The sequence below is a fragment of the Osmerus mordax genome, chromosome 14 (genome assembly GCF_038355195.1).
Source record: "Osmerus mordax isolate fOsmMor3 chromosome 14, fOsmMor3.pri, whole genome shotgun sequence".
Taxonomy (NCBI): Eukaryota; Metazoa; Chordata; class Actinopteri; order Osmeriformes; family Osmeridae; genus Osmerus; species Osmerus mordax.
In genome coordinates this window covers 17,428,580-17,453,548 of record NC_090063.1, presented here as the reverse complement: position 1 = coordinate 17,453,548, position 24,969 = coordinate 17,428,580, and the positions used below count along the sequence as shown (strand labels likewise).

Genomic DNA, 24,969 nt, shown 5'->3' with positions numbered 1-24,969 from the left:
CCCCCCCACTGTGCTCCACCCTGATTCATAAATAATGACCATGCTGCAGACAGAAGGTAGACCTGGAGGGGAGGGGAGGGGAGGGGAGGCAGCAGGCACTCTGGCTAGCCACACAACGACCCAGTCCTCCACATGGCACATTGTGTCATGGCTGTGTGTGTGTGTATGATTCTCAAATCTAGTCACTGGCAGATTATGGTAAACTAAACCTCTGTCCCTCTCCCTCAATCCTCCCCCTCCTCTCTCCCTCCTCTCCCTCCCCCTCCTCTCTCCCTAGATGTCATGGCGTCCTCAGTACCGCAGCTCTAAGTTCCGTCACGTCTTCGGGAAGGCGGCGTCCAAGGAGAGCTGCTACGATGGCGTTCCCATCACTCGCAGCGTCCAGGACAACCACTTCTGCAGCGTCAACCCTCGCTTCCTGGCCGTCATCACCGAGTGTGCTGGAGGAGGCTCCTTCCTGGTGCTGTCCATCCACCACGTGAGGAGGGGAGGTGCTGGGGGAGGGAGGGAGGGAGGAGGGGGGCTGGGGGAGGGAGGAGGGGGGGCTGGGGGAGGGAGGAGGGGGGCTGGGGGAGGGAGGAGGGGGGCTGGGGGAGGGAGGAGGGGGTGGGGGAGGGAGAGTTTTAAACTGGGCCTGTTTTGAGCAGCAATGTTTGCTTCTTGGCTGCTTGTCTTTCCCTAGTCTTTCTTTCTTCCTGTCTCCCTCTGTCTCCCTTTCTCTCCCTCTCCTCTCTCTCTTCCTCACTCTTTCTCTCCCTCTCTCTTCCTCTCTCTTCCTCTCTCTTCCTCTCTCTTTCTCTCCCTCTCTCATCCTCTCTCTTTCTCTCCCTCTCTCTTCCTCTCTCTTTCTCTCCCTCTCTCTTCCTCTCTCTTCCTCACTCTCTCTCTCTCTCCTCCTCTCCTTCCTCTCTCTTCCTCTCTCTTCCTCTCTCTTCCTCTCTCTTCCTCTCTCTTGTCTCTCCCTCTCCTTCCTCCTCTCCCTCATTTTAAAGGTGTTGTGTGAATTCCTCTGTGTTCCTGGAATTACACAGGGTCTCAGGAATGACATCATTCACCTTGATCCCTAGCCCCCCATCTGTCTCTACACACACACACACACACACCCACACACACTCACTCACACATACTGTCACATACACTCTCACACACCAGCCGTTGTTCACCAGCCTCCTCTGTGATGTGGTATTTATGCTTCTCTTTCTCTGATAACATGTTCTGAGTCGTAAATATTGCCTGTGTGTGTGCGCAAACAATCACCTGTGTGTTAGAGGAAGAGGGAGAGGGGGAGGGGGAGGGAGAGAGAAAGGAGGAGGAGAGAGGGAGAGAGAAGGAGAGAGGGGGGGGAGGGAGAGAGAGAGATAGAGAGGAGGGGGAGGGAGAGAGGAGAGAGAGAGGGGGGGGGGGAGGAGGAGAGAGAGAGGGGGGGGGGGGGGAGAGGAGGAGGAGAGAGAGAGGAGAGGGGGGGGGGAGGAGGAGGAGGAGAGAGAGAGGGGGGGGGGGGGGGAGGAGGAGGAGAGAGAGAGAGAGAGAGAGAGAGAGAGAGAGAGAGAGGAGGGAGAGAGAGAGAGCTGTGTGTTCTGGGGGTTGATGTAGCCCCTAGAGCAATGATATCATGTGGACTCTGGTCAAATGCCAAATATGACAGGTTTGTGTGTGTGTGTTTAACAGCGCTCACCTGTGTGTGTGTGTGTGTGTGTGTGTGTGTCTGTGGGGTGTGTGTGTGTGTGTTCTGGGGGGTTCATTGGCGATGGCCCTTCGGTGGTGCTGGTGATGTCATTTCATTACCTCAAACACACACACACACACCAGGATGCTGCCAACAATACAGTCTGTGTGTGTGTGTCTCCTGTGTGTGTCTCCTGTTGTGTGTGTGTGTGTGTCTCCTGTGTGTGTCTCCTGTGTGTGTGTGTGTGTGTGTCTCCTGTGTGTGTGTGTGTGAACACCAGTGAGTAGGTTCTGTTGAGACACATGTGAGTCAGCAGGATCAGAACAGCTCATCTGGTCTCCCCTGGTCTCACCTGGCCTCCCTGGTCTCACCTGGTCTCACCTGGCCTCACCAGGCCTCCCTGGTCTCACCCGGCCTCCCTAGTCTCACCTGGTCTCACCTGGTCTCACCAGGCCTCACCAGGCCTCCCTGGTCTCACCTGGTCTCACCAGGCCTCCCTGGTCTCACCTGGCCTCCCTGGTCTCACCTGGTCTCACCTGGTCTCACCAGGCCTCCCTGGTCTCACCTGGCCTCCCTGGTCTCACCTGGTCTCACCTGGTCTCACCAGGCCTCCCTGGTCTCACCAGGTCTCACCAGGCCTCCTTGGTCTCTGGGAAGCTTGGAGGGTCTGGAGGAGACAGGAAACACATAAACAAGATTTCAAACAGTTTCACAAACAATGTTTTTCTGTCCCTTTTGGACAAATGATTAGTCAAGTATGAGTCACCTCTGCAGTAAGCTGTCTGCAGCTGCCTAAATCATGTCAACACATGAGCACAATACACAAACATTTCCAAGCAGTTTCTTTCACTTTCCCTGTCGCGCAGCACCAGTGATGTAGACAAACGCCTCAGTCTTCTGCTGAGCAACTGTCCTACACGCTGACAGCTGCTCTCTCTAAGGAGTCAGTCTCTCTGAGGAGTCACTCTAAAGAGTCAGTCTCTCTGAGGAGTCAGTCTCTCTGAAGAGTCAGTCTCTAAGGAGTCAGTCTCTAAGGAGTCAGTCTCTAAAGAGTCAGTCTCTCTGAGGAGTCAATCTCTCTAAGGAGTCAGTCTCTCTGAGGAGTCAGTCTCTCTGAGGAGTCAGTCTCTCTGAGGAGTCAGTCTCTCTGAGGAGTCAGTCTCTCTAAGGAGTCAGTCTCTAAGGAGTCAGTCGCTAAGGTTGTCTCACTGTGTGTGTGTGTGTGTGTGTGTGTTTGTGTCTCAGACAGGGAAGGTAGACCCTCACACCCCCAGGGTGTCGGGCCACAGGGGAAACGTCCTGGACATCAAGTGGAACCCTTTTAACGACTACTGCATAGCTTCCTGCTCCGAGGATGCTACGGTCAGCACACACTCACACACACACTCACACACTCTCTCACACACACACTCTCACAAACACTCTCAAACACACTCTCACACACACACACACACTCTCACACACACTTACACACACACACTCGAGAGCAGGAACATGTAGAAGCATGGTGATTGTTTTAAAGCACATCTATCGATCATTCCAGACATTCCCGTTGAGACTGAGCTGCTCTGCTGCATGTCTCCAGTCAAGACAAGACTTCTGTACTGAAGAGCTCTGATGAACGTGTGTGTGTGCACCAGGTGAAGATCTGGGACATCCCGTGTAAGGGTCTGCAGAGGAACCTGACGGTGGCCAGGAAGGAGCTGCAGGGACACTCTCGCAGGGTGGGACTGCTGGAGTGGCACCCCACCGCCAGCAACATCCTGTTCAGCACCGCCTACGACTACCAGGTACCTCACACACACTCACACACACACTCATGTCTAGAAGAATGAGTGAGAGAAGAACCATCCCAAGCTGTCCAGCTGACATGCAGTCAAATCAGTTTCCTGTCTGATTTCCTGCTGGGATGTGATAGGCTGCTCCTACCGTAGATCTCTATCTCACCAGCGTCCAATCACATCAAACTTTATTTTTAAAGCCTCTTTGACAAGCAGTGTCACAAAGGGCTTGACAGATGCCCTCAGATCAGAACAGATAACCAGCCCAGATAAGCAGGCCACATATAGGGCACACATACACACATGCATCATAAATGCGCACACACACACACGTTGGTAACGCACAATACAGTACATCGTGGGTCTGAAAGGTGCTTGTGTGTGTGTGTGATGTGCGTGTGTGTGTGTGTTTGTGTGATTTCTGATGCTTGTGTGTGTGTGTGTGGTTTCTGATGCGTGGGTGTGTGGTTTCTGATGCGTGTGTGTGTGGTTTCTGATGCGTGTGTGTGATGCGTGTGTGTGTGATGCGTGTGTGTGTGATGCGTGTGTGTGTGATGCGTGTCCCCCAGGTGATGGTGTGGAACCTGGATGGGCCTGAGCTGGTGCTGAAACACCCCGTGAGGACCATCAGTCTGCACACAGATGTGGTGCTGTCTCTGGCCTTCAGCCCTGACGGCAGCCGCATGGCCTCCTGCTGCAAGGACAAGAAGATCCGGATCATAGACCCACGCTCTGGAACTCTGCTGCAGGTCTGGGAGGGGGGGAGAGTGTGTGTGGGGTGGGAGGGAGGGTGAGAGTGTGTGTGTGGGGGGTGGGTGGGAGGGAGGGGGAGAGTGTGTGTGGGGTGGGTGGGAGGGAGGGAGGGGGAGAGTGTGTGGTGAATGGGTGAGAGAGAGTGTGGGTGGGAGGGAGGGAGGGAGGGAGGGGGAGAGTGTGTGGTGGATGGGTGAGAGAGAGTGTGTGTGTGTGTGGGGTGGGTGGGAGGGAGGGAGGGGGAGAGTGTGTGTGGGGGGTGGAGCACACAGCCTATAATAAGGGGTCTTCTATAATCTGTTTGTGTTTGTTTCCAGGAGGCCAACTGTAAGACTCACCGGGCCAGTAAGGTTCTGTTCCTGGGGAACATGAAGATGGTGCTGACCTCCGGCGGGTCCCGGTGGAACCACAGGCAGATCGCCCTCTGGGACCAGGTAGGAGAAGCACATAAAACCACCTAGAACAACCCTGGTCCTCGTGCTCCCCTGCCCTACATGTTCTAGATGTTTCCCTGCTCCAACACACCTGGTTCAGATAAACGAGTTGTTCTTTTGTTGTAAATGTTTCTACATTTTTTAATGTTTATATTGTATATTTAAGGAAAGCACACACACTATAAGATTTTAGGATTCAATTATGTTTACTGTATGCACCTGCCCACCAAAGTAAATTCCTTGTTTGTGACGACTTACTTGGCTATTAAACACGATTCTGATTCTGATGAAGCTCAGCAGAAGCCTTTCTATTTAGCCCATTTATTTGAATCAGGTGTTGGAAACATCTAAAACATGTAGGACAGGGGGTCCCTGAGGACCAGGGTTGAGAACCACTGAACTTGAATCACCTCAGACCATTTAGAAGCACATAGAATCACCTAGAACCACTTACAGTCTAAAACCATATGGAAGCATCTGGAGCACCATCTAGATCTGGACAGCCCTCTCTCAGACACACACGCCCTCTGGTGGACAGCCCTCAGACACACACGCCCTCTGGTGGACAGCCCTCAGACACACACGCCCTCTGGTGGACAGCCCTCAGACACACACACCCTCTGATGGACAGCCCTCAGACGCACACGCCCTCTGATGGACAGCCCTCAGACACACATGCCCTCTGGTGGACAGCCCTCAGACACACACGCCCTCTGATGGACAGCCCTCAGACACACACGCCCTCTGGTGGACAGCCCTCAGACACACACACCCTCTGGTGGACAGCCCTCAGACACACACGCCCTCTGATGGACAGCCCTCAGACACACACGCCCTCTGGTGGACAGCCCTCAGACACACACACCCTCTGGTGGACAGCCCTCAGACACACACGCCCTCTGATGGACAGCCCTCAGACACACACACCCTCTGGTGGACAGCCTTCAGACACACACACCCTCTGAAGAACTGCACACAAGTCAGACCAGGGGGCGAGGCTGAGAAATGAGCTGCTGTCAAACAGAACAATCTGTGGTTTTAACATTCCTGTTCATGCTCTGTAGAGGGTTCTGGTGGCACAACAACAAATATGGTGTTCATTAATGGGTGCTGTGTCGATGTTGGGGTGTGGTGTGTGTGTGGGCAGAGGGAGATTATGACTGGTAGATGGATTAAGGTTTTAAAGGACTCTCTAGTCTGTTTAATTCTGCCCTGTTTAATTCCGCCCTGCTAGAGATGTGAGATAGATGAGTGAGCATGATGCCTACTGTGAACTAGAGGCTGACATGTCTGTAACACCTCCAACATGCTGATCTGGCTCTGTGTGTGTGTGTGTGTGTACCGGTGTGTGCGTGTGTGTGTGTGCCTGTGTGTGTGTGTGTGTGCCGGTGTGTGTGTGTGTGTGTGTGTGTACAGGAGGACCTGTCTGTTCCCTTACTGCAACACGACCTGGACGGATCGTCAGGAGTGCTGTTCCCCTTCTATGACCCCGACACACACATGTTGTACATCGCGGGCAAGGTGAAACTCAAGGGGGTGCACTTCCTGTCAAACCCAGGTGCACTTCCTGTCAAACCCAGGAAGTACTCTCCTCACCCTAGCAAACAACAGTACACAAGGTGTTTTGTGAGGTGATGCAGTGTTCTGTAACAGGAGCGATAGCAGTGTGATAAACAACCAAACCCTCAGACCTGAACGTGATAAAGCAGATCAATGGAAAGTACTTTAAGAAAATAGTAGACAGTGTTAAGGTTAGTACACAGGACACAAGTACTGACCATCTCTCCCTTCTCTCTCCCCCCCCCCCCCTCCTCCACTCCCCCCTCCCTCTCAGGGTGATGGTAATATCAGGTACTATGAGATCAGCTCTGAGAAACCCTACATGCACTTCCTCACAGAGTATCGCTCCCTGCTTCCCCAGAAGGGGATGGGTAAGAACCTCTCTCTCTCTCCCTCTCGCCCTCGCTCTCCCTCTCGTTCTTTTTCTCAATCTCTTTCTTTCTCTCTGTCACTCCCCCTCTTTCTCTCCCTCTCCTTCCTCTCTCTTTCTCTTCCTCACTCTCTCTTTGTCTTTCAATCTTAATATCCCTCTCCCTGTTTTTCCCCCTCCCTCTCTTTATTTATTTCTTTCACACACGTCCTCTCGCTATCACATTCTCTCTCTCTCTCTGTGTGTGTGTTAGTTTATAAAGTGTTAGTGCACCTGCAAAGTCTTAAATGACTCGTATGCAAATCCCCCTGGCTGTGTTATTTGACAAATCAGTCAGATTTATGCTGTGTGTGTGTGTGTGTGTGTGTGTGTGTGTGTGTGTGTCAGGCGTGATGCCTAAGAGAGGGCTGGACGTGAACTCCTGTGAGGTGTTCAGGTTCTACAAGCTCGTCACCATCAAGAGTCTGATCGAACCTCTGTCCATGATCGTACCTCGCAGGGTGAGACACACACACACACTCACTCACACATGCATAAGATATGGACGTGTATTTGGAAAAATATTCTGTGAATTTTAAATGTGTGTGTGTGTGTGTGTGTGTGTGTGTGTGTCAGTCGGAGTCATACCAGGAGGACATCTACCCCATGACAGCAGGAAACCAGCCAGCCCTGACCGCAGAGGACTGGCTCAGTGGCATCGACAAAGGTCAGAGGTCAACACACACACACATCGATACACAAACAGAAGAAGTTCTTCCTGGTTGAGTCCTCTCCCTCTCTCCCTCCAGGCCCTGTCCTGATGTCCCTGAAGCCTGGGACTCGAGTAGCCGACAGCCCCCAGGACTGGAGCTCTGGGAAGGGTCTGGGCAGCGGCCTGGACAGCCGCAGGTCCCAGAACAAGCCGGGCCTGCTACAGCTCAGCTACATCCAAGACCAGCTGGGCACCCCGGAGGGGAGGGAGGGGAGGGAGGAGGACCAGAGTCAGACGTCGTCGCTCAGCAATGGACAAGACCCCACACTCTACTCTCCCCCAAAGACAGAGAATGAGGTGATGGACAGAGGGAGAAGGAGAGGGATGGAGGGATTGGAGGGGAGAAAGGGATGACTGGTGGAGTAGAGAGAGATGGAAGGAGGAGGAATAGGGGATGGGAGGAGGAGAGAGAGAGGGGACTTCCAGGTGAAAAGAATTTGAGCAAATAAGAGTAATCTTCAATTATTTAAACACCCTTCTCTGTGTCTGTATATGTGTGTGTGCTTGTCTGTGTACGTGTGTGTGTGTGTGTGTACATGTGTGCGTGTGTGTACATGTACGTGTGTGTACATGTGTGTGTGTGTGCGTGTGTGTGTGTGTGTACATGTGTGCGTGTGTGTGTGTGTGTGTGCAGCTGCGTGTGCGGTTCCACAAGCAGCAGGATGAGATCCGTCGTCTGCGGGAGCAGCTGAACCAAAGAGACGTCCGCATCAGACAGCTGGAGCTGGAGATCAACAACGTCAGGAATGCCCACGGAGACCTCTGAGTCCCCCTCCTGCCCTCCTCCCCCCTCCTGCCCTCCTGCCCCCTCCAGCCCTCCTGCCCTCCAGCCCTCCTGCCCCCTCCTGCCCTCCTGCCCCCTCCTGCCCTCCTGCCCTCCTGCCCTCCAGCCCTCCTGCCCTCCTGCCCCCTCCTGGGCTCTGCTCTGACCCAGGTCCCCCAGGTTTCCTGGCCTGATTATTTTCTGTCTCTTGGAACACTTCTTTTTCCCTCACTTTTTTGGTTGAGAGGTTTGACTGCAGTGGACACATCTCTGGTCTGGGACTGTGTTTGTGTGTTTCCTCTCTGGACTAAGGTGTGTGTGTGTCCTGTCTGGACTAAGGTGTGTGTGTCCTCTCTGGACTGAGGTGTGTGTGTGTGTGTCCTCTCTGGACTGAGTTGTGTGTGTGTCCTCGTATGCTATGATCTCACCCAGACCAAAAATGAACTCTGTTTATGTCCTGTACATGCAATACACACCCTAGCTCACAGTAACCCATACACTAGCTATATATTGATCATCATTCCGTCATTGTCCAATGAAACGGCACCACTCAACATGACCCTCCCACACCACAAAATGTGTTCTTCGTTCTGCTCCAGAGCTATGCAAGTTGTTTTGTTTTTTTTTACGCAAGAAAAAAAGAAAATGCTTTAATGTGCCTACCTTAAAATGAACAATGTGTGTCTCTGTCATTCTGATCGTTGGATTGGATGACAACAGACCTCACTTATGATTGTAAGATACACTGAATTTATTTTTTACCTTTTAATGAATTTCTTATTTTTTGGGCATTTTTAAATACTATACTGTGTGTGGATGCTGGTATTGTGTGTGTCGCATGAGAGAAGTGTGTGAAAGGAGGAGCGGTAGAGAGAACCATGTTTAGGTAGAGAGAGAGTATTGAGACACAGATTTTTTTTATTGCTATGAATATCATTATGACAGTTAAACTAGTGAGACGTCAATCAGCCGAGAGAACAATCGTTGCCTGGGAACAGCCGGCTGCTGTCGACACCTGCAGCCATGGTGGAGCTTCTTTTAATGTTTTAATTCAGTTGTATTTTTTCTGTTTTTAACGTGCAAACAAAACAATATCAGCCATATGAATGAAAGTGTGATGAAGTCGCAGCAGAGGCAAAGAACGAGTGCGGGGGGGATTCCCCAGAATGCATTGCACACAGGTGACGTGATTGGCTCAAAGGGATGTACCACACAGCCAACCAGGAAGTTCATTGTTCTGTTTCAGATATATCCCATAATAACCGACTTCACCTGTTGAACTGTCACTCGCAAGGCAGGATCCCTCTTCTTAAAGGTAACGCTGTAATCACAACACTGTACCCAAACATACCAAGGAGTTAGGAACATAGGTTGATTAGTTATGAAATAAGAAAGGAGGTGGTATTGTTTTCACAAGGGTGACTTCTGGCCCACTTAAAACATATACAGATTCAATAGAACAACCAAACTGCTGTTCGTGTCACATCCTGTCTGTGCAGGAAACTGGGACTGTCATTTGTTTTTAGGGGTGGGGGAAAAAATCGATTCGCATTGAATCACGATTCAATCTTCTAGCGATTCATATCGATTCACAAATTTCTAAAATCGATTTAAAAAAAATACAATGAGTTTACTAAACTGTAAGAAAAACAATACATTTAAAGGTTTTGATGCATTGACATTTTTTTCTTCAATACTTAACTGACTATAACAGTCAAATAGAAACAAGTAACACTAAACAGCAAACTGGAATAAAATGTAAGCATATATTGAATCGAAATTTGATTAAAATCAAAGAATCGATTTTTGATCGAATCGTGACCCCAAGAATCAAATCGAATTGTGAGGTACCAAAAGTTTCCCACCCCTATTTGTTTTACTTTAAAATATCTTGGTTTTTAGTAACGCAGGATAATGTCGATGCTTAAGAGTTTTGTCACAATTAGGAAAGGATATAGGAGTATAATTGAAAGTTTCAAAAGCCATCGTGTATATATTTATCTATACTGTTAAATGACTTTACAGGGAATACAATACATTTTGTCACTTTATGAAATTCTAAAGTGCTTATCTAAAGAAACTATGAAAGGGAATTTGTTTTAACGATGCTTTCCTAATCTTTGCACTAGTCTGATCTTAACCATAGCTTTTATGCGGTCGCTTGTGAAACTGTTGTTGTAAGACTGGTTGGTAGACAACTGGAGGTTGTCTCTGGACTGAGCTTAGCTTTGGACGCTGTTTGGCGTGTAAATATGGACATTCGACAGAACCTTAACGACCATCGCTGCACACATGATACTCAAAGATCACTGTGATCCAGGCTGGCTTACTCTTCAGAATGGTTCTGGACACGGCCCGACAGACCGTCTGTAACACGCCGTGGACACGGCCCGACAGACCGTCCGTAACAGGCCGTGGACGCTCTGGACGGTGTCTCGGTTCTGCTCTGATTAAACAACCATGCACACGTCCGTTAACCTGAATGACACAGGAAACCCTTCGCTCCTTTTCCAAGCTATAGCTAATGCTCTCGTTTGTTTTCAGTGATTTCTGTGGAGAAGGAGAGATGACAGGCAGGAGAGCGTGTTCAGTGTTGGAGTGCAGCCCTGTGGTTTACTCATTGACTGGGACCTCTAAACAGGACCAAAGGTCTGAGGTAGAACAAACGCTAACTGGACTGGCTAACCCCCACCCCTAACCTTGGCTCAACACGTCCGGCGCCCTCACCTCACCGCGTTCTCAGGGCAGAGCTTGTCTGTGTTGTGGTCACATGTGCAGGTGGTCCGTTTGTGCGAGTCATGAACTTTATATGACCCAGCCGTAGCTTCTGAACTAGTTTAGCATTGCCATCTTAGCGACACCTTAACTGCCAGCTTACTGTCTAGAATACTACACCGTTCATCACCTGTGGTGCTGTGCAAGGGGTCTTCTTAACCCCCACATTTGTATGTTTTTTTTTCTCCATTGAATAATGACATGGACAAGTTCCAACACACAGACAAGCCAAAACCAAATGACAAACGGAATGCATCCGATCCGGAACATTCTGTAGTTCTTGAGAACTAGAAATTCCGGAACGGTACCTATTTCAAGGAGTTTAGGACACTCCAGAATGTCAGTAACTGGATGTTCTCGGTTTCAAATTTGCGAAAAGAGGCAATATTTCAGCAGGAAGAGTTGTAGCTCGCGTGAGGTGATAATGCTGCTTTTAATAGTGAGTTTCCCTCTTTGGTAAAGACGGTATCTGCTGGTCAATATGACCAGATCAGACTTATTGTGCCTCAGAATTCTTGCTAGTTTGGTTTTCTGGATTGATTATTGTGATGTCTTAAAGACATGAAGGCTACACACAACTAGAGTTCTTTTTTTTTGTTTTAAGTATGAATGTATGACTTGTTTACTTTCAGTGAGATAACCCTGTGCATATTAAATAAAAAAATACATGTAAAACGTTTTTCTGAATATCTAAGGTAAAATACCTGAAATACTACCTGCATTACCTGTATGATAGTGTTATTGTAACTAACACCATTTGTGTTGGTAGCAAACTATGAAACTCGTAGTTTCTATGAAATTCCCCTCAATTCAGTCATTTGCTCAGGTTATGACTACCGGTTGTAAAATGTTGACAGTTCTTCCTCGTGTCTCCTCCAGACCCCCTCCTTGCCCTCAGCCAGGCTCTGGGACTTCCTGGAAGTAATTCACTCTCAAGCTGGTGGAACGAAACATTTAGTTGAACACGTTGATTGCTAGGCTTGGTGTCCTAGCCCTTGACTAGGAAACATGGGTAGATTTGGTACCACCTTGGCTGGCGTTTGTGTGGCCTAATCAGCCCTGCTTCAGATCCTCCACACAGCTGTTGGAGCAGATGTCCTACTCTTCCACACCTGAGAAACTCAACTTCTCTGGTAAGTGTACATCTACAACAACACCATCTCTGGTTAGTGTACATCTAGAACAACACCATCTCTGGTTAGTGTACATCTAGAACACCATCTCTGGTAAATGTACATCTACAACAACACCATCTCTGGTTAGTGTACATCTAGAACACCATCTCTGGTAAGTGTACATCTACAACAACACCATCTCTGGTTAGTGTACATCTAGAACACCATCTCTGGTTAGTGTACATCTAGAACAACACCATCTCTGGTTAGTGTACATCTAGAACACCATCTCTGGTTAGTGTACATCTAGAACACCATAAGATTCAACAGAAGCACAGCTGAAATCCAGAAGTTTGGAAACGGAATCTGCCCTTGTGTAGCACCCTTGGTTCCCAGTGACTCAGCAGAGCCACAGGACATGAGTGGTTTACATGGGAGGGAGTCTGGATGTTGTAACGCTACCACTACATCAACTCCACCTCTGACAGTTTGGTTTTGACAGTTGCAAAGACGGGGCAGGGCCAAAAGCGCAAAATGTTAACATTTTATTTACAAAGTTTTTTTTTTTTTGTCATACAGAAAGTAAAAATGTAGCTACAACCTTGATTTGTGCAACAGGCGGCCACACTCAAATTCAGCGCTCGCTCGTTGCACAGTTGCTATAGCGATCATTTTATTTAAGGGAAAAATGAGGAAAACGCAAACAGAGGAGAGAGAGGGGGGAAAAATAAAAACACCCAAAAATAATTAAAAATTAAGAAAAAATAAAACAAAATCCAACAAAATATTAAAAGCACAGACCCAAAACTAGACACCAGTCCCACAGTCCCGGGGCGCGAGCACATGACCTGGGCTTGTTGACAGTGATTTTTGGAATGCTGAGTGGTGGGCTGCTGGGGGGGTGGGGGGAGGGGGGGGCAGTGGCTCTCGGTTCCTGGGGGAGGGGAAAGAGGGAGGGGGGGTGCAGCTCCACTCGACCCACCCGTACGATACAGTCTTGCCCTGCATGAGAGCTCAAAGCTGGGGATGGGGGTGTGAATAGGCTGGGTGTCTGGGTGGAGGAGGGTGGGCATCCAAGTGTGGGTGGGTACTTGGGGGAGGGGGTTGGAGGGGGAGGGCAGAGGAGGGGTTTTTGGGGGAGAGGGGGAGGGCAGAGGAGGGGTTGTTGGGGGAGAGGGGCAGGGCAGAGTTGGTAAATCGACAGGCTCTCTTTTCTTTCTCTCTTAGTCGTCGTCATCATCGTCATCATCTTCATCCTCTGGGTCTCGCTTCCTCTTCTCTCCTTTTCCCGCCTCGGCTTCTAGGAGGAAACGAGACACCTCACATCAAAACATTCCTCTGTCAGCTGTCTGGTGGGATGGTGTGTGTGACGAGTGTTGGGTACCCACCATCTTCCTCCTCTTCATCATCCTCATCCTCCACTTCACCTTCCTGTCCCAAGTCTTCCTCCTGGAAAAGTGAGAACCAAGTGAGTTTGTTGAAATGAGCGTCTGGAGCGAAGATGGACTATCCTTTGTCAACTATATGTATGTCTATGTGGTGTAGTCACGCTGCTTGTCAGTATTGCTTTCCTCGTACTGGGATTCAAACTCAGGTCCTCTGACTCGCAAACACGGCCTCAACCTTTACAAACAGCGTAACCAGCTACCCTACTGAAAAGCTATTCGATGGCTGTATTTATACTGAGGAGTGTGTTGAAACAATTCAACTCAGTTACATATACTCTTGTCCAATGGTCTTCGACCCCCCGCCCCGCATGTTTTAGATGTTTCCCTGCTCCAACACTCCTGATTCTAATGAATGTTTCGTTATCAAGGTCAGCAGAAGCCTGGTAACGACCCACTCATTAGAATGAGGTGTGTTGGAGCAGGAGAACATCTAGAACATGCAGGACAGGAGGTCATGCGGACCAGGGTTGAGAACCACTGGTCTAGTCTGTCAGAGGACAACACCACCTACCTCGTCATCTCCGCTGCCCTCCTCGTCATCCTCCTCTCCTTCTACCTCCTCTTCATCGTCATCATCCTCGTCCTCGTCAAAGTCTTCCTCCTCCCCATCCTCGTCCTCCTCACCCTCTAACATGAGGAAACGCCACACAGTAGAACAGAGATTAGACCCACAGTGGACAACACTCGCTTGTTTAGTTGAAAACTTCCATTTAGACGAGTGATTTATCCAGGAAGAAAGGATGAATGTATGGATGATGACTGTGTGGAGGATGATGATGACTGTGTGGAGGATGATGATGACTGTGTGGAGGATGATGATGACTGTGTGGAGGATGATGATGACTGTGTGGAGGATGATGATGACTGTGTGGAGGATGATGACTGTGTGGATGATGATGACTGTGTGGATGATGATGACTGTGTGGATGATGATTGTGTGGAGGATGATGACTGTGTGGATGATGATGACTGTGTGGAGGATGATGACTGTGTGGATGATGATGACTGTGTGGATGATGATGACTGTGTGGATGATGATGACTGTGTGGATGATGATGACTGTGTGGATGATGATGACTGTGTGGATGATGATGACTGTGTGGAGGATGATGACTGTGTGGAGGATGATGACTGTGTGGAGGATGATGACTGTGTGGATGATGATGACTGTGTGGAGGATGATGACTGTGTGGATGATGATGACTGTGTGGATGATGATGACTGTGTGTAATAAAAGGCAGGAAGGGAGTCGAACCCTCGTCATCGTCATCGTCCGCCCCGTCCACCTCTCCATCCGAGTCGGAGGCTTCCCTGTCCTCGAGGTCGTACCCGTCCAGGTACGTGAGCTGGGGCAGCAGCTTGAACACGCTCTCCCTGTAGTCATTTAGGTTCGTCACCTCGCAGTTAAACAGGTCCAGGCTCTTCAGGTTGTCAAGCTTTTTCTACGAGAAACAAACACATTCTCCTCACATTTTCATGAATTCAGCAGCGCAAGGAAGTACAGCAGGAGATCCAAGGATCAAAAGTGCTTAGATCTAACCCAGACCTAGGTCTGACTGAGTTTCGGTGGTCAGTCAAGGAGCGGTCTGTTTGCTAGCCACATCGCATATCAACTACAAACTAACAAATTAGTTAATTAAACAGTTGTAACAGTAACGCTTATATTTAAAGTAAAAATGTAAACGTGAAATTCTAAGTGGGATGTGACTTGCGGTTTTACACTTGAGTAGGCTACTGGTATCGTGTCGCACTTAAATGTGTCCTGCCTGGGTGCCAGTACTCACCAAAGGTTCCAACGTGCTGATGTCCTTCAGTTTGTTTCCGCTGAGGTTTAGATGCGTGAGGTTGGGGAGCTTCTCTGCTAAAACGTCGAGGCCACCAGTGATTCTGTTGTCGCTGAGCTCCAACTGACAAAATAAATATAAAATAGGGTAGAATTTGAGACACTTGTAAACCTGTAGTTTAAGGTATTTTAAACATTAGCTGGTCCAACGTAGTATGGAACGGGAAAGCAACTTTACCTTTTTGAGTTTTCCGAGTTTGGGGAGGTTAGAGACAGACATTAAGCCAACATTTATCAAACTGAGAAATTCCAAGTTGACAAATTCAGCTGTGAGACCTTCAATTTTCCCTTCATTAGATCGACAGTTGTCAAGGACCAGTTCTCGTACCTGTAAAAGAATACAAATAAACTGTTCAATATTGTATTCATCGTTTGAACATATTAGTTAAAGCTGTGCACGTTTCAATATCCTAGGTTTTAAAGTTCATAGTGGAGAAAAGCACTTGATCCAGTGTGTCTGACATGAACAATTCTAACACAATTTTTAACAATTGACAGCATCAGTTTGAGTCGTGAACTTAGAACGTGTACAGGAACCTAGATAGACGTGTGTTTTTCGAAAGACTACCAACTAAATAACAACTTTATTAAATCCCTTACAACATAATGCCCTACATCCACGCTTGTCGAAAGGAGGAGTTTACAGTGTGGGCACAACACTATAGCTGCGCAATCAAATGCTCGATTAAACGTTGAACAAAGTTATTGTAAAACGTCCAAGATCATGATTTGCGCCCTCTCAAAGTCAAACACCTAAAATACTACTGTGTGTCCACGATAAGTGTTTCAATCGTATGGTAAAGCCACCGCGAGTGTATTCTTTAAGACATATGCCAGGAAGAGGAACGGTAGAAAACAGATGCACCTTTCCCTTGCTCTGCCGATGCAGTCACTAATGACAAATGCAATGATTTTTGTTAGCTAGCAGCTCGCTACAGGCTAGCCAGCCATTGCCCTTTTAAGCGCTGCGTGCAGTGAAGAGCTGCAGGAGAAGTTTGTCAGCCGCCATTACCCACACTACAGCAACGGGAAGGATTGCGAATATACTCTGTAAAGATATACTTTTTATTTTCAAATCAAATTTGAGAGAGGAATTGGATCGTCTTGTCGTCGAGCGATCGACCGATATTACAGATTGTTACGTTATATCGGCGTTTTTGTTCCAATGGCGAAGGAAATATTCATAACGGAAATTAGTAAGACAAAGATGGAGAAAGTTCCTTTCTCCAGAGCTTCAAAGACGACAGAATGACAACATGGCGATTCCTGAGATACAGTATGCAGACATCTCTTGAACACTTCGACGGGAAATGACTGCTAACACGTAGTAATACAGTATAAATATCAATTTGTAATCCTCTTTCACTGTATAATATTTGTATACATTTTTGCATGAATGAAGGGCGCGGGGATGTCGAATTTTAACTACCCACGCATCGAACGGGTTGCTCGGTGTCGTGTCAGTCAGGCAGACTGTTCCACAAGCCGGTGACCATACTAGTACTTTCAGATAGTATTGTCTATGTAGCGGGTCAAAAGTAAACATTTCAGCGAAATGACACAATACAGTTAATCCAAACCCGGGGCATCATAGTCTGTAACAGATGGATTTATACCGTTTAATCGTTGTTCCTGGAACATAATATGGCGGGAACCAAACATTGTCAGATCCGTGCCGGAATTATTGGAATTGACTCATTTAATTTCAGGATGATTCAATAAATCAACTAACTTAGGCAGAGAATAGTCTAAAACCTAAATGCTAATATTACGCAACTTAATTCTGGATTTAAACTTTATGCATCCCATCATAATTAAGGTATGGTATTGTTGTTTGGCCACTCTAAACTTGACTTGGTTGGTGATCAACGTAAACGTTTACATAAAATGGAACATTGTAACTTGGCGGATTGATAGTAGCTATATAGGATTTGGGTGACTCGTGAGAGTCAGTAAGTGACTAATTTTTTGTTTGCGTATCCAGCTAGCTACAGCTGCTGAATGTGTCCCGACCCAATCTGGATAAATGATCATTGCTCCACCCGTGATCTTGATTAAGAGATCAAAAGTATTACGAGGCGTTTTTTCGTTTTTGACTAATTGCTGAGGGGTGTAAAGTGCATTGTAATAAAGGGCGCCCCATTTTAGCAGTTATGCTAGCCACAAACATGGCTTCCAAGGTCTATATAAAATAAACCATTTCGTTTGTCAGAACGCACGGGAGGGAAACTGACATTCTTCTAACGCCGATGTAAATAGAAGTTAACAAATTGGGCCACATCGTTGCCATCGAATCGTGTGTGCAACCATCGACCGAGGGGACTGGGGAACGTTACAACCCTGCAATAATGCCAGCAAGCTAAAGAATCGGCTTTCGAAAGTAACGATTGAATATAGCTTTTCTCGTTTTGTTGCCCCTTCACGCCCTAACGGATACTCTATAACAGATAAAGCTTGTTACAGTTAAGTATTTTCCGCCCTATTAATAAATGAGAAACATAAACCCCATGTGGTCACCATTTGCTAGCTACACAGGTCACTTGGAAAGCAAAAAAGTAGCAAGCTAGCAATGCTAGCCAGAAAACTAAAGGTTTGGTTTAAAAGGCAGACTTACATCAGATGGTGTCATGTTTCGAAGCTCCAAGTGGATCCTCTTTTTCATGTCCATTTTGCCCTTCCGAAAGTTTAAACTTTTCTCTCTGGGGTTTTGCTGGAATCTTTTCTCAGTCCAAATGCTGAGAGATGCCCTAATGGAGGAAGAATATGGGACTGTATAATGAACTGAGCCAAACGCCAAGTTAGTCGGGGAGAGGAGAAACCATGGAGGGAAACGGGACTGAAACAAAATATATACTAAACAGCGCCATCTCTGGCCAGAACATCCCACTGCCGTTAAAAAGGCATTGCAGTCACTAAACATGACGATGCCGTGGAACTGTTCTAATGGTGGTGGTGCAATTTATTTCTGAAGAAGTAATGTGTGTTATGTAAAAAATAAAATAAAAAAGCCTTAATCTCCATCTGTCATTCTGTTGAGCTAATATGGATTTGTATGTCTGCTTATTCGTCGTGTCATGTTGAAAAATGGAAAAAAATGCATATGGCAGGTATTGTTGTATACATCCATTTTTACATTTAGTCATTTAGCAACATGCTTACGATGACAAAACACACCTCAGGCTAAGTTCTCTAATGATTTATGTTTCTAAACAATTTATACGTGATATGATTTACTTTTAATGTTTTTATGACTTAATTCCTGTTTTTTTTTGCCCAATCACATGAACACTTTTAAATAACAAACATGGTCTACCTGCAGATTCAACCCTATTGTTGTCAATAATTGGCTTCATTTATTTCGTATTTATTTGTTGTACAGTATAACCACATCTTACACAGCTGACCTGTAAATCAAAAACAAGTGTACTTATTCAACAAAATGTCCACAATATGGTCTCATTTTGGAATAAATCTTTATTCTATAAGACAAGTTTGACATTAGCAGTGATTTGAGAAACGAGCGTAACTGTAACCTGTGTTGGTGAATGTTGTAGGAGTACCTGCATGTAGCCTGGCCTGGAAGCAGCTTGCAGTTTGTTTGGAGAGCAGTGAAGAGAGCATTGTAGGTCTCCTACGAGGGGGAAATTTCCCCTCTGCCACTTCCTGCATCGACTCATGGTCCCCCAGATTGAAGAGGGCTCCTGTGTGCTCGCCTCACAACCTCCACTGCCTCCACTCAGACTACCAGCACCAGAACACCCCTCTGACACAGAACAGGAAGTACACACACACGCTCTCAACAGAGGCTGTTGAATAGGAAAACTAGGGTGCATTCTGTGGAGGCGTGAGAGGAACTACTGGTGCTGAGGAACATACACATCTTCAATGTTTGGTTTCTGGAGAGGTGATATGGTTTAAGGTGTCTGACTCAAATATAGTTTACTTTCTTATACTTCACAACAAGTGTCACTTAGTAAGTACGTGTATAAAAACAATTCTCACAACAACTACAGAGATATACAAGTTGTTTACTAGTGTGTAATACGGTGTATTACTGCTGTAAGTCTACCTCTGTTTCTGTGTTAACACAGAACATGCACAGTATACAATGATAGGACCATTCATCACACGCAATACCAGTTTGTGTCCTCGATCTCGTACGGGATTGATACATCAGTGGTCTATCCAGCTGACAGCGTATGCCTCTTCCAGCACACAGGGTCATTGTAATACTCTGGCCAGCTACAACGCTGCACACACGGATGGTAGTGGAGGGTATTTACCAGTAGGGGGCGATGTTCCATGTATTTCAACCAAAGTGCTTTCTCAGTCGAACTAACCATGAGTTTATCAAACACCACATGTATGTGAGCCTGCCTGCCTCTCTCACTGTCCCTGCTTATCATAACTGATTAGAAATACTCACAGTCTAGCAGCAGGGAGCGGGGTGGTTGTTAGAGGCAGTATACTATGCTGGGATACTAGTTCAAGTTCTTTGTGTGTTTAAGATGGTTTGAGTGTATTTTTGTGTGTGAGTGTATTTGTGTGTGTGTGTGTGTGTGTTTGAAAGCCTACGGAACTCAAACCATTCTTATCGCACATTGTTGCCATTTTGGGCTTACGTTAAACAGAAAACCATTCACACACACCACTGTTTTTACTTAACTGTAAAATGTTTTCCTTCAAAACCGCAGATTGTCATTAGGATAAAGTCCTACACATCTACTCAAAAGAGAAAACTGTACTTTCAATGCTGTGACCGAGTACTTGGCTTTTGGGATTTTGAGACGTGTTAATTCACCCAGAAGGCAAAGTCTTGAAACAGGAAACATGTTGGACCTGGTCAGTCCTGCTTCTCCCCCTCCTCACAACAGTCTGGAGAGAACACTCATGTTCAGTGAACATCTGCGTCTGAATAAACCAGCAGAAACGTCCTGAGCCAGGCCTCTGATCTGAGACCAGTTGTTGATCACTGAGCCAGGCCTCTGATCTGAGACCAGTTGTTGATCACTGAGCCAGGCCTCTGATCTGAGACCAGTTGTTGATCACTGAGCCAGGCCTCTGATCTGAGACCAGTTGTTGATCACTGAGCCAGGCCTCTGATCTGGGACCAGTTGTTGATCACTGAGCCAGGCCTCTGATCTGAGACCAGTTGTTGATCACTGAGCCAGGCCTCTGATCTGAGACCAGTTGTTGATCACGACTGAAAACCCTCACAAACGGCGGGAAACCGATTCTAGGTCAGTGGCCACGCGAATGCCGGGATTCAGCCCAGATTCCTGCACATGAAGCTGTAGCGGAGGCCTTCAGCCTCGCCTGATCTGAGGAGAACCCCGTCAAGACCAGGGGGCCCTGGCCCACACGCCCAGCTATGACCCCCTCGGCCGAAAGGGGGAGGAGCTTGTCGGCTGGGTGTGTGCTCAGCAGGGAGGTAACTGCTGTCCCGGGGGGTCAAGCAGCAGGCCCCGTGTGCGGGGGGCAGATTGAGAACACGCCCTGGACAAGGCCCTGCTCCCTGGCAGAGAAAGAGAGATAAGAGGCGTCTGCTGCGGGCTGGCTTCCTGGAACAGCAGAGTACCCCGTGAGAGGCTGGGGGGGGGGGGGGGGGGGGCTGGCTTCCTGGAACAGCAGAGTCCCCCGTGAGAGGCTGGAGGGAGGGGGGCCGTCCCTCTTTTCCCGCCTCTTTTGAAAACAAAACGAGTCAGTGTTGCTGGGGAGCCTTCTCCCCAGCTGTGAGAAGAGAGGAGAGAGAAGATAAGAAAGAACGAGGGGAGTGGAAATAGATGTCTCTCGGATTAGATTAGTGTTCAGTATCAACTGGATTCTCAAGCTTGTGTGTTTAAGGAAAGAAGAGAAAGAAAGAAGCAGGAGAAGAGAAACATTGATGTAATGTTGTGCAGTTTGAGGGGTGGGGGGTTTGTCTTTAGTGAGCGAGACAGAACCTGTTATGGTTTCAGGAATGCAGCTCTGTATGGTAACCACACAGCTATGTATACACTGTCACACTGACGTGAAAGAGAGAGAAAGGGAGAGAGAGAGATGAAGAGAGAGAAAGAGAGAGAGGGAGACATACACACACACAGAGAGAGACACACAGAGAGAGAGAGAGACACACACAAAGACGACTGTGACAGATGATCATTGTCATTACCCGGGTCAGCACCGGTAGCAAAACACACTTTTTCATGTGCTGTTTGTGTGGTTACAGTTTGAATCTTCTCACAGGCAGATAGACGCACACACACTAGCAGGCACACACACTGCAGGTTGTTTTATACCTGCGGGCTCTCTCTCTCTCTCTCTCTTTCTCTCTGTCTCTCTCTCTGTCTCTCTCTCTCTCTCTCTCTCTGTCTCTCACTCGCTCTGTTTCTCTCCATCTCTCTCTGTCTCTCTCTATCTCTCTCTGTGTGTCTCTCTCTCCATCTCTCTCTGTCTCTCTCCCTCCTTATCTCTCTGTCCCTGTCTCTCACACACACACACACCATCTGTGCCAGAAACATGCCCTGTTTTTTTCTGCCAGTATTGTGCCAACCCCTCCACCTTTGCAAATACGATAAGGGCAAAGCTGCAAGAACTCTCCCTGCTCTGCTAATGGTTAACCAGATAATCCCTTTAGAGGGGTGGGGACAAAACACTTTTTAACACTTTTTATAATCTTAACTCATTTTGAAGAGGACGCAAAATGGAGGAGTCATCCCAGAAAGAGTTGGAATACGAAGATCCTGATGAAAACGAAGGTAGGCATCTTTAAAACTTTAACTGTGTTTTTTTACATTACTTATAAGCAACCATTTTTCTACTTGTTGTTTTTATTTAAAAAAATTGTTTCTCATTCAACTGAATTCTGATACAACAAAATATTTCTAACACAGTGTCATGTCATTCTGGAAAAAGACTATATGGAGAGACACAGTATTACTTTAGTTGTTGTTATTTAATTTCCCTCCAAGAACTGTTTCTCAGGAGATCTAATGATGTGTAACAGAGCCACTCCGATATGCATGTCCTCACAGCGCGTACTGATCAGTTTCAGTGTATTTCTTTGTATATAATGTTCAGTGTGATATGTGTAAAGGCCTTGAATTCAGTGGTCCTCCAGACCGGGGAGCGAGGACAGCCAGGTGGTGAGGGCTGTTTTCAGAACCGTGCCAAACAGGCAGGCTGCAGTGCCAATCTGTTGGGGTGCACTTGATTTATTTTACCCTGGAAAGCAGAACCAATAGTATCAACCCCAAGCTGCAAACCGTGAAATAAATCAAACACACATTATTTTTTACGTGCATGAATTTGATCTTACTGTTCTCTGTGTGTGAGTGTGGGCGTGTGTGTATATATGTGTGTGTGTGTATAATGTGTGTGTGTGTATAATGTGTGTGTGTGTTTTGCAGGTGGGATCCGGCGTAGACTGAGAGACAGAGATCTCCTGAGGAAGAGGAGGGCCGAGGCAGAGCAGAAAGCTACAAACCAGTGGGTTTATTGGTAAATTTGTACATCCAAAAGTTCCAGTCTGAGATTGACTTCTGACAGGGAACGATGACTGTCATCTGAAAGGGTTTGGAGTGTTTTTATCTTTTTAAACTTTTTTATATTTTTCCAACCTTTCGATATTTTTTCACACACGTAGTGATAGGAGAAGAGAAAAGAGAAGAGGAGAGGAGGGAGGAGAACAGAGAAGCCTAAAACAGAGTAAAGCAGAGCAGAGTACAGTAGAGTACAGTACAGTACAGTCCTCAAAGTACTCATCAATGATGCAAACTTTTTTCCCCAAAATATTTTTACAACCTTTCGAAATATTTTTTTCACACACAGTGTAAGGAGAGGATAGGAGGGAGAGAAATCATGTCACCAAATACAAACTAAAGTAACTAACCTGGCTTTAAAATGTAAGTGGAAAGTACAATTATTTGTGTAAAAAATGCAAGTAGTGAAAGTAAAACGTTTTCCCCATCAACTTCTCATAGTCACACCAGCCTGTATTGACCTAAAGGAGTATTCTAATAATAACGTGTGTTGCGCTTCCAGGATGCAGAGCAGGAAGAAGAGAGCGAGAGGGGAGGACCGTGGCGGCTCAGGGAAACGAGGGAGGCCAAAGAAGGCCGAAACGTTACCGGGGCTCCTGGCCGCTGAGGAGGAACCGGGACCCTTACCGGACCCACAACCGGTAGCTCTCCCCGCTGTCGTGGAACCCTTGGGTGTGTCCATGACAACCAGCGTGTCATTGCTACCTGGCCGCCCTCCTGAGACGCCCACTCCCCCAGAGCCACAGCCAGCACACGTCCCCCGGCCCCCTGCCCAGGGCCCACCTAAACCTACCCCATACAGCTCTCTGCCCATGCCATTCCCGGCCCCTGACCTTCTCCCTGTCATTGTTCCTGCCCTGGCCCCTGACTCTGCCTCTACCTCCACCCTTGCCCCTGTGCTTGCCCCAGCGTTTACCCTCACCCCAGCCTCTGCCCTCACCTCTGTCTTCACTCCCACCTCTGCCTTTACCCCCACCCTTGCCTCGGATTCTTCTTCTTCCCCTGCCCTGGCCCCTAGCTTTGCCATCACCCCTGCCCCTCCACCTGCCCCTGCCTCTCCCCCTACCTCTCCCCCTGCCTCTCCACCTGCCCCTGCCTTTCCTGCCCCCGCCCCCAGCCCTATGGAGACCCTGTACACAGAGCCTCCAGAGGGTGAGAGGCTGGCCCCGGTCCTGCTGGAGGAGCTGGGCCCAGACGAGAAGCAAGACCTCGCTCCATCACCAGACCACCCTGGTCAAGGTATGCTCTCCCGACCTCACACACGGTGGCTCCCAGGTCTTAAGGCCTTCCGCTTGGGCTCCACCTTCAGCCTGTGGCGATGTACACTCACACACGGATAACAGCAAAGACAAATACTAATGAACTCAAGACTCAATGGCTCCTACATCTAACTTGTACTCATGCCTGGTTCAGGTACCGAGGGCTCTGATGCAGATGTAAATGTTGTTTATCATCGCTGCTGCTAACTTACGACACAAACAACCTGACTTGGTCTCTGGCCTGTGTGTTCATCTAGGACTGCTGGAGGAGGCGTCCATCGAGGTGCCTGAGCAGAATGCGTCTTTCTCACGACCCACCTACTCCTCTTCTGCGCCCCAATATGAATATTTCCCTGGAAGTAATTTCTGAACAACCAACACAGTCTTTTGAAACCGTGCATATAACTTTAGGTTACTATTACTTCAAGCTTATTCTGTCAGACTCATCAAGAAGATGGAGGTAGATGAGTAAAAATACAAAAAAAAAAAATTGTGGGTTTTTTCAGCCTAAGAACAAAGAGGAGAGATGGATGGAAACAATAGGGTGAATGTATTGCAATGCGCTTTCAAAAAACTAGCAATTGGGGCTGAATTAAAAAATATATATACATTCTGTTGTATTAATTTTTTTTTAGCTTTATGTTACAGAAGTGTATCATCTATGATTAGTTATAGGGCAGATTTCTAGTAAAGTTTTTATGAAATAATAAGATTTGTTATTAACTTTGTATAGATACATTGTTGATGTGCACCATAATACAATCTCTTTTGATATTGATAAACAGCCTTGCTTTTCATTTGTTGCCTGCAAAGGACACGCTTGCTCAATACCGCCCTCTGCTGCAACTTCTGGAATTGTAAAATACAAGCAGGAGTTAGAAACTGGTCGTCCAACAAATAAAATTAAGTCATGTACTTCCGTGAATTTGCA

The 24,969-nt window shown here is 47.4% G+C and overlaps 3 protein-coding genes across 7 annotated transcripts in view; 2 read left to right on the top strand and 1 right to left on the bottom strand.

The window, feature by feature from the left end:
• The window catches only part of coro2aa (coronin 2Aa), a 20,548-nt gene extending 12,433 nt beyond the window's left edge, over positions 1-8,115 (top strand). Inside the window, exons 2-12 of the mRNA XM_067250448.1 lie at positions 278-478; positions 2,912-3,028; positions 3,307-3,456; positions 4,017-4,196; positions 4,518-4,634; positions 6,051-6,155; positions 6,469-6,565; positions 6,952-7,064; positions 7,180-7,270; positions 7,353-7,612; positions 7,950-8,115. Coding sequence (XP_067106549.1) covers positions 278-478; positions 2,912-3,028; positions 3,307-3,456; positions 4,017-4,196; positions 4,518-4,634; positions 6,051-6,155; positions 6,469-6,565; positions 6,952-7,064; positions 7,180-7,270; positions 7,353-7,612; positions 7,950-8,081 — 1,563 coding nt within the window. The 3' untranslated portion in view covers positions 8,082-8,115. The remainder of the gene's footprint in view (positions 1-277; positions 479-2,911; positions 3,029-3,306; positions 3,457-4,016; positions 4,197-4,517; positions 4,635-6,050; positions 6,156-6,468; positions 6,566-6,951; positions 7,065-7,179; positions 7,271-7,352; positions 7,613-7,949) is intronic.
• A 4,930-nt stretch (positions 8,116-13,045) lies between these two features.
• On the bottom strand, positions 13,046-18,658 carry anp32b (acidic (leucine-rich) nuclear phosphoprotein 32 family, member B). Of its 3 annotated transcripts, XM_067250375.1 has the most exons (8): positions 18,573-18,658; positions 17,874-18,006; positions 15,438-15,587; positions 15,201-15,323; positions 14,672-14,858; positions 13,928-14,043; positions 13,357-13,417; positions 13,047-13,268 (listed from the first exon to the last, which is right to left on the bottom strand). In XM_067250375.1, the coding sequence occupies exons 2-8, from the start codon at positions 17,925-17,927 to the stop codon at positions 13,192-13,194; spliced, it is 768 nt and encodes a 255-aa protein (XP_067106476.1). In that variant the 5' UTR covers positions 17,928-18,006; positions 18,573-18,658; the 3' UTR covers positions 13,047-13,191. The 3 variants fall into 3 exon arrangements, with proteins under 3 accessions (XP_067106475.1, XP_067106477.1, XP_067106476.1); XM_067250374.1 differs by lacking the exon at positions 18,573-18,658 and having other exon boundaries at positions 13,046-13,268; positions 17,874-18,194; XM_067250376.1 differs by lacking the exon at positions 18,573-18,658 and having other exon boundaries at positions 13,046-13,265; positions 17,874-18,080.
• A 2,470-nt stretch (positions 18,659-21,128) lies between these two features.
• hemgn (hemogen) lies at positions 21,129-24,435 on the top strand. 3 transcript variants are annotated; one of them, XM_067250396.1, is made up of 5 exons: positions 21,129-21,145; positions 21,932-21,996; positions 22,648-22,738; positions 23,282-24,018; positions 24,296-24,435. In XM_067250396.1, exons 2-5 carry the CDS (start codon positions 21,942-21,944, stop codon positions 24,406-24,408), a joined length of 996 nt encoding a protein of 331 aa, XP_067106497.1. In that variant the 5' UTR covers positions 21,129-21,145; positions 21,932-21,941; the 3' UTR covers positions 24,409-24,435. The 3 variants fall into 3 exon arrangements, with proteins under 3 accessions (XP_067106497.1, XP_067106495.1, XP_067106496.1); XM_067250394.1 differs by lacking the exon at positions 21,129-21,145 and having other exon boundaries at positions 21,728-21,996; XM_067250395.1 differs by lacking the exon at positions 21,129-21,145 and having other exon boundaries at positions 21,729-21,996; positions 22,648-22,726.
• Positions 24,436-24,969: the final 534 nt, after the last annotated feature.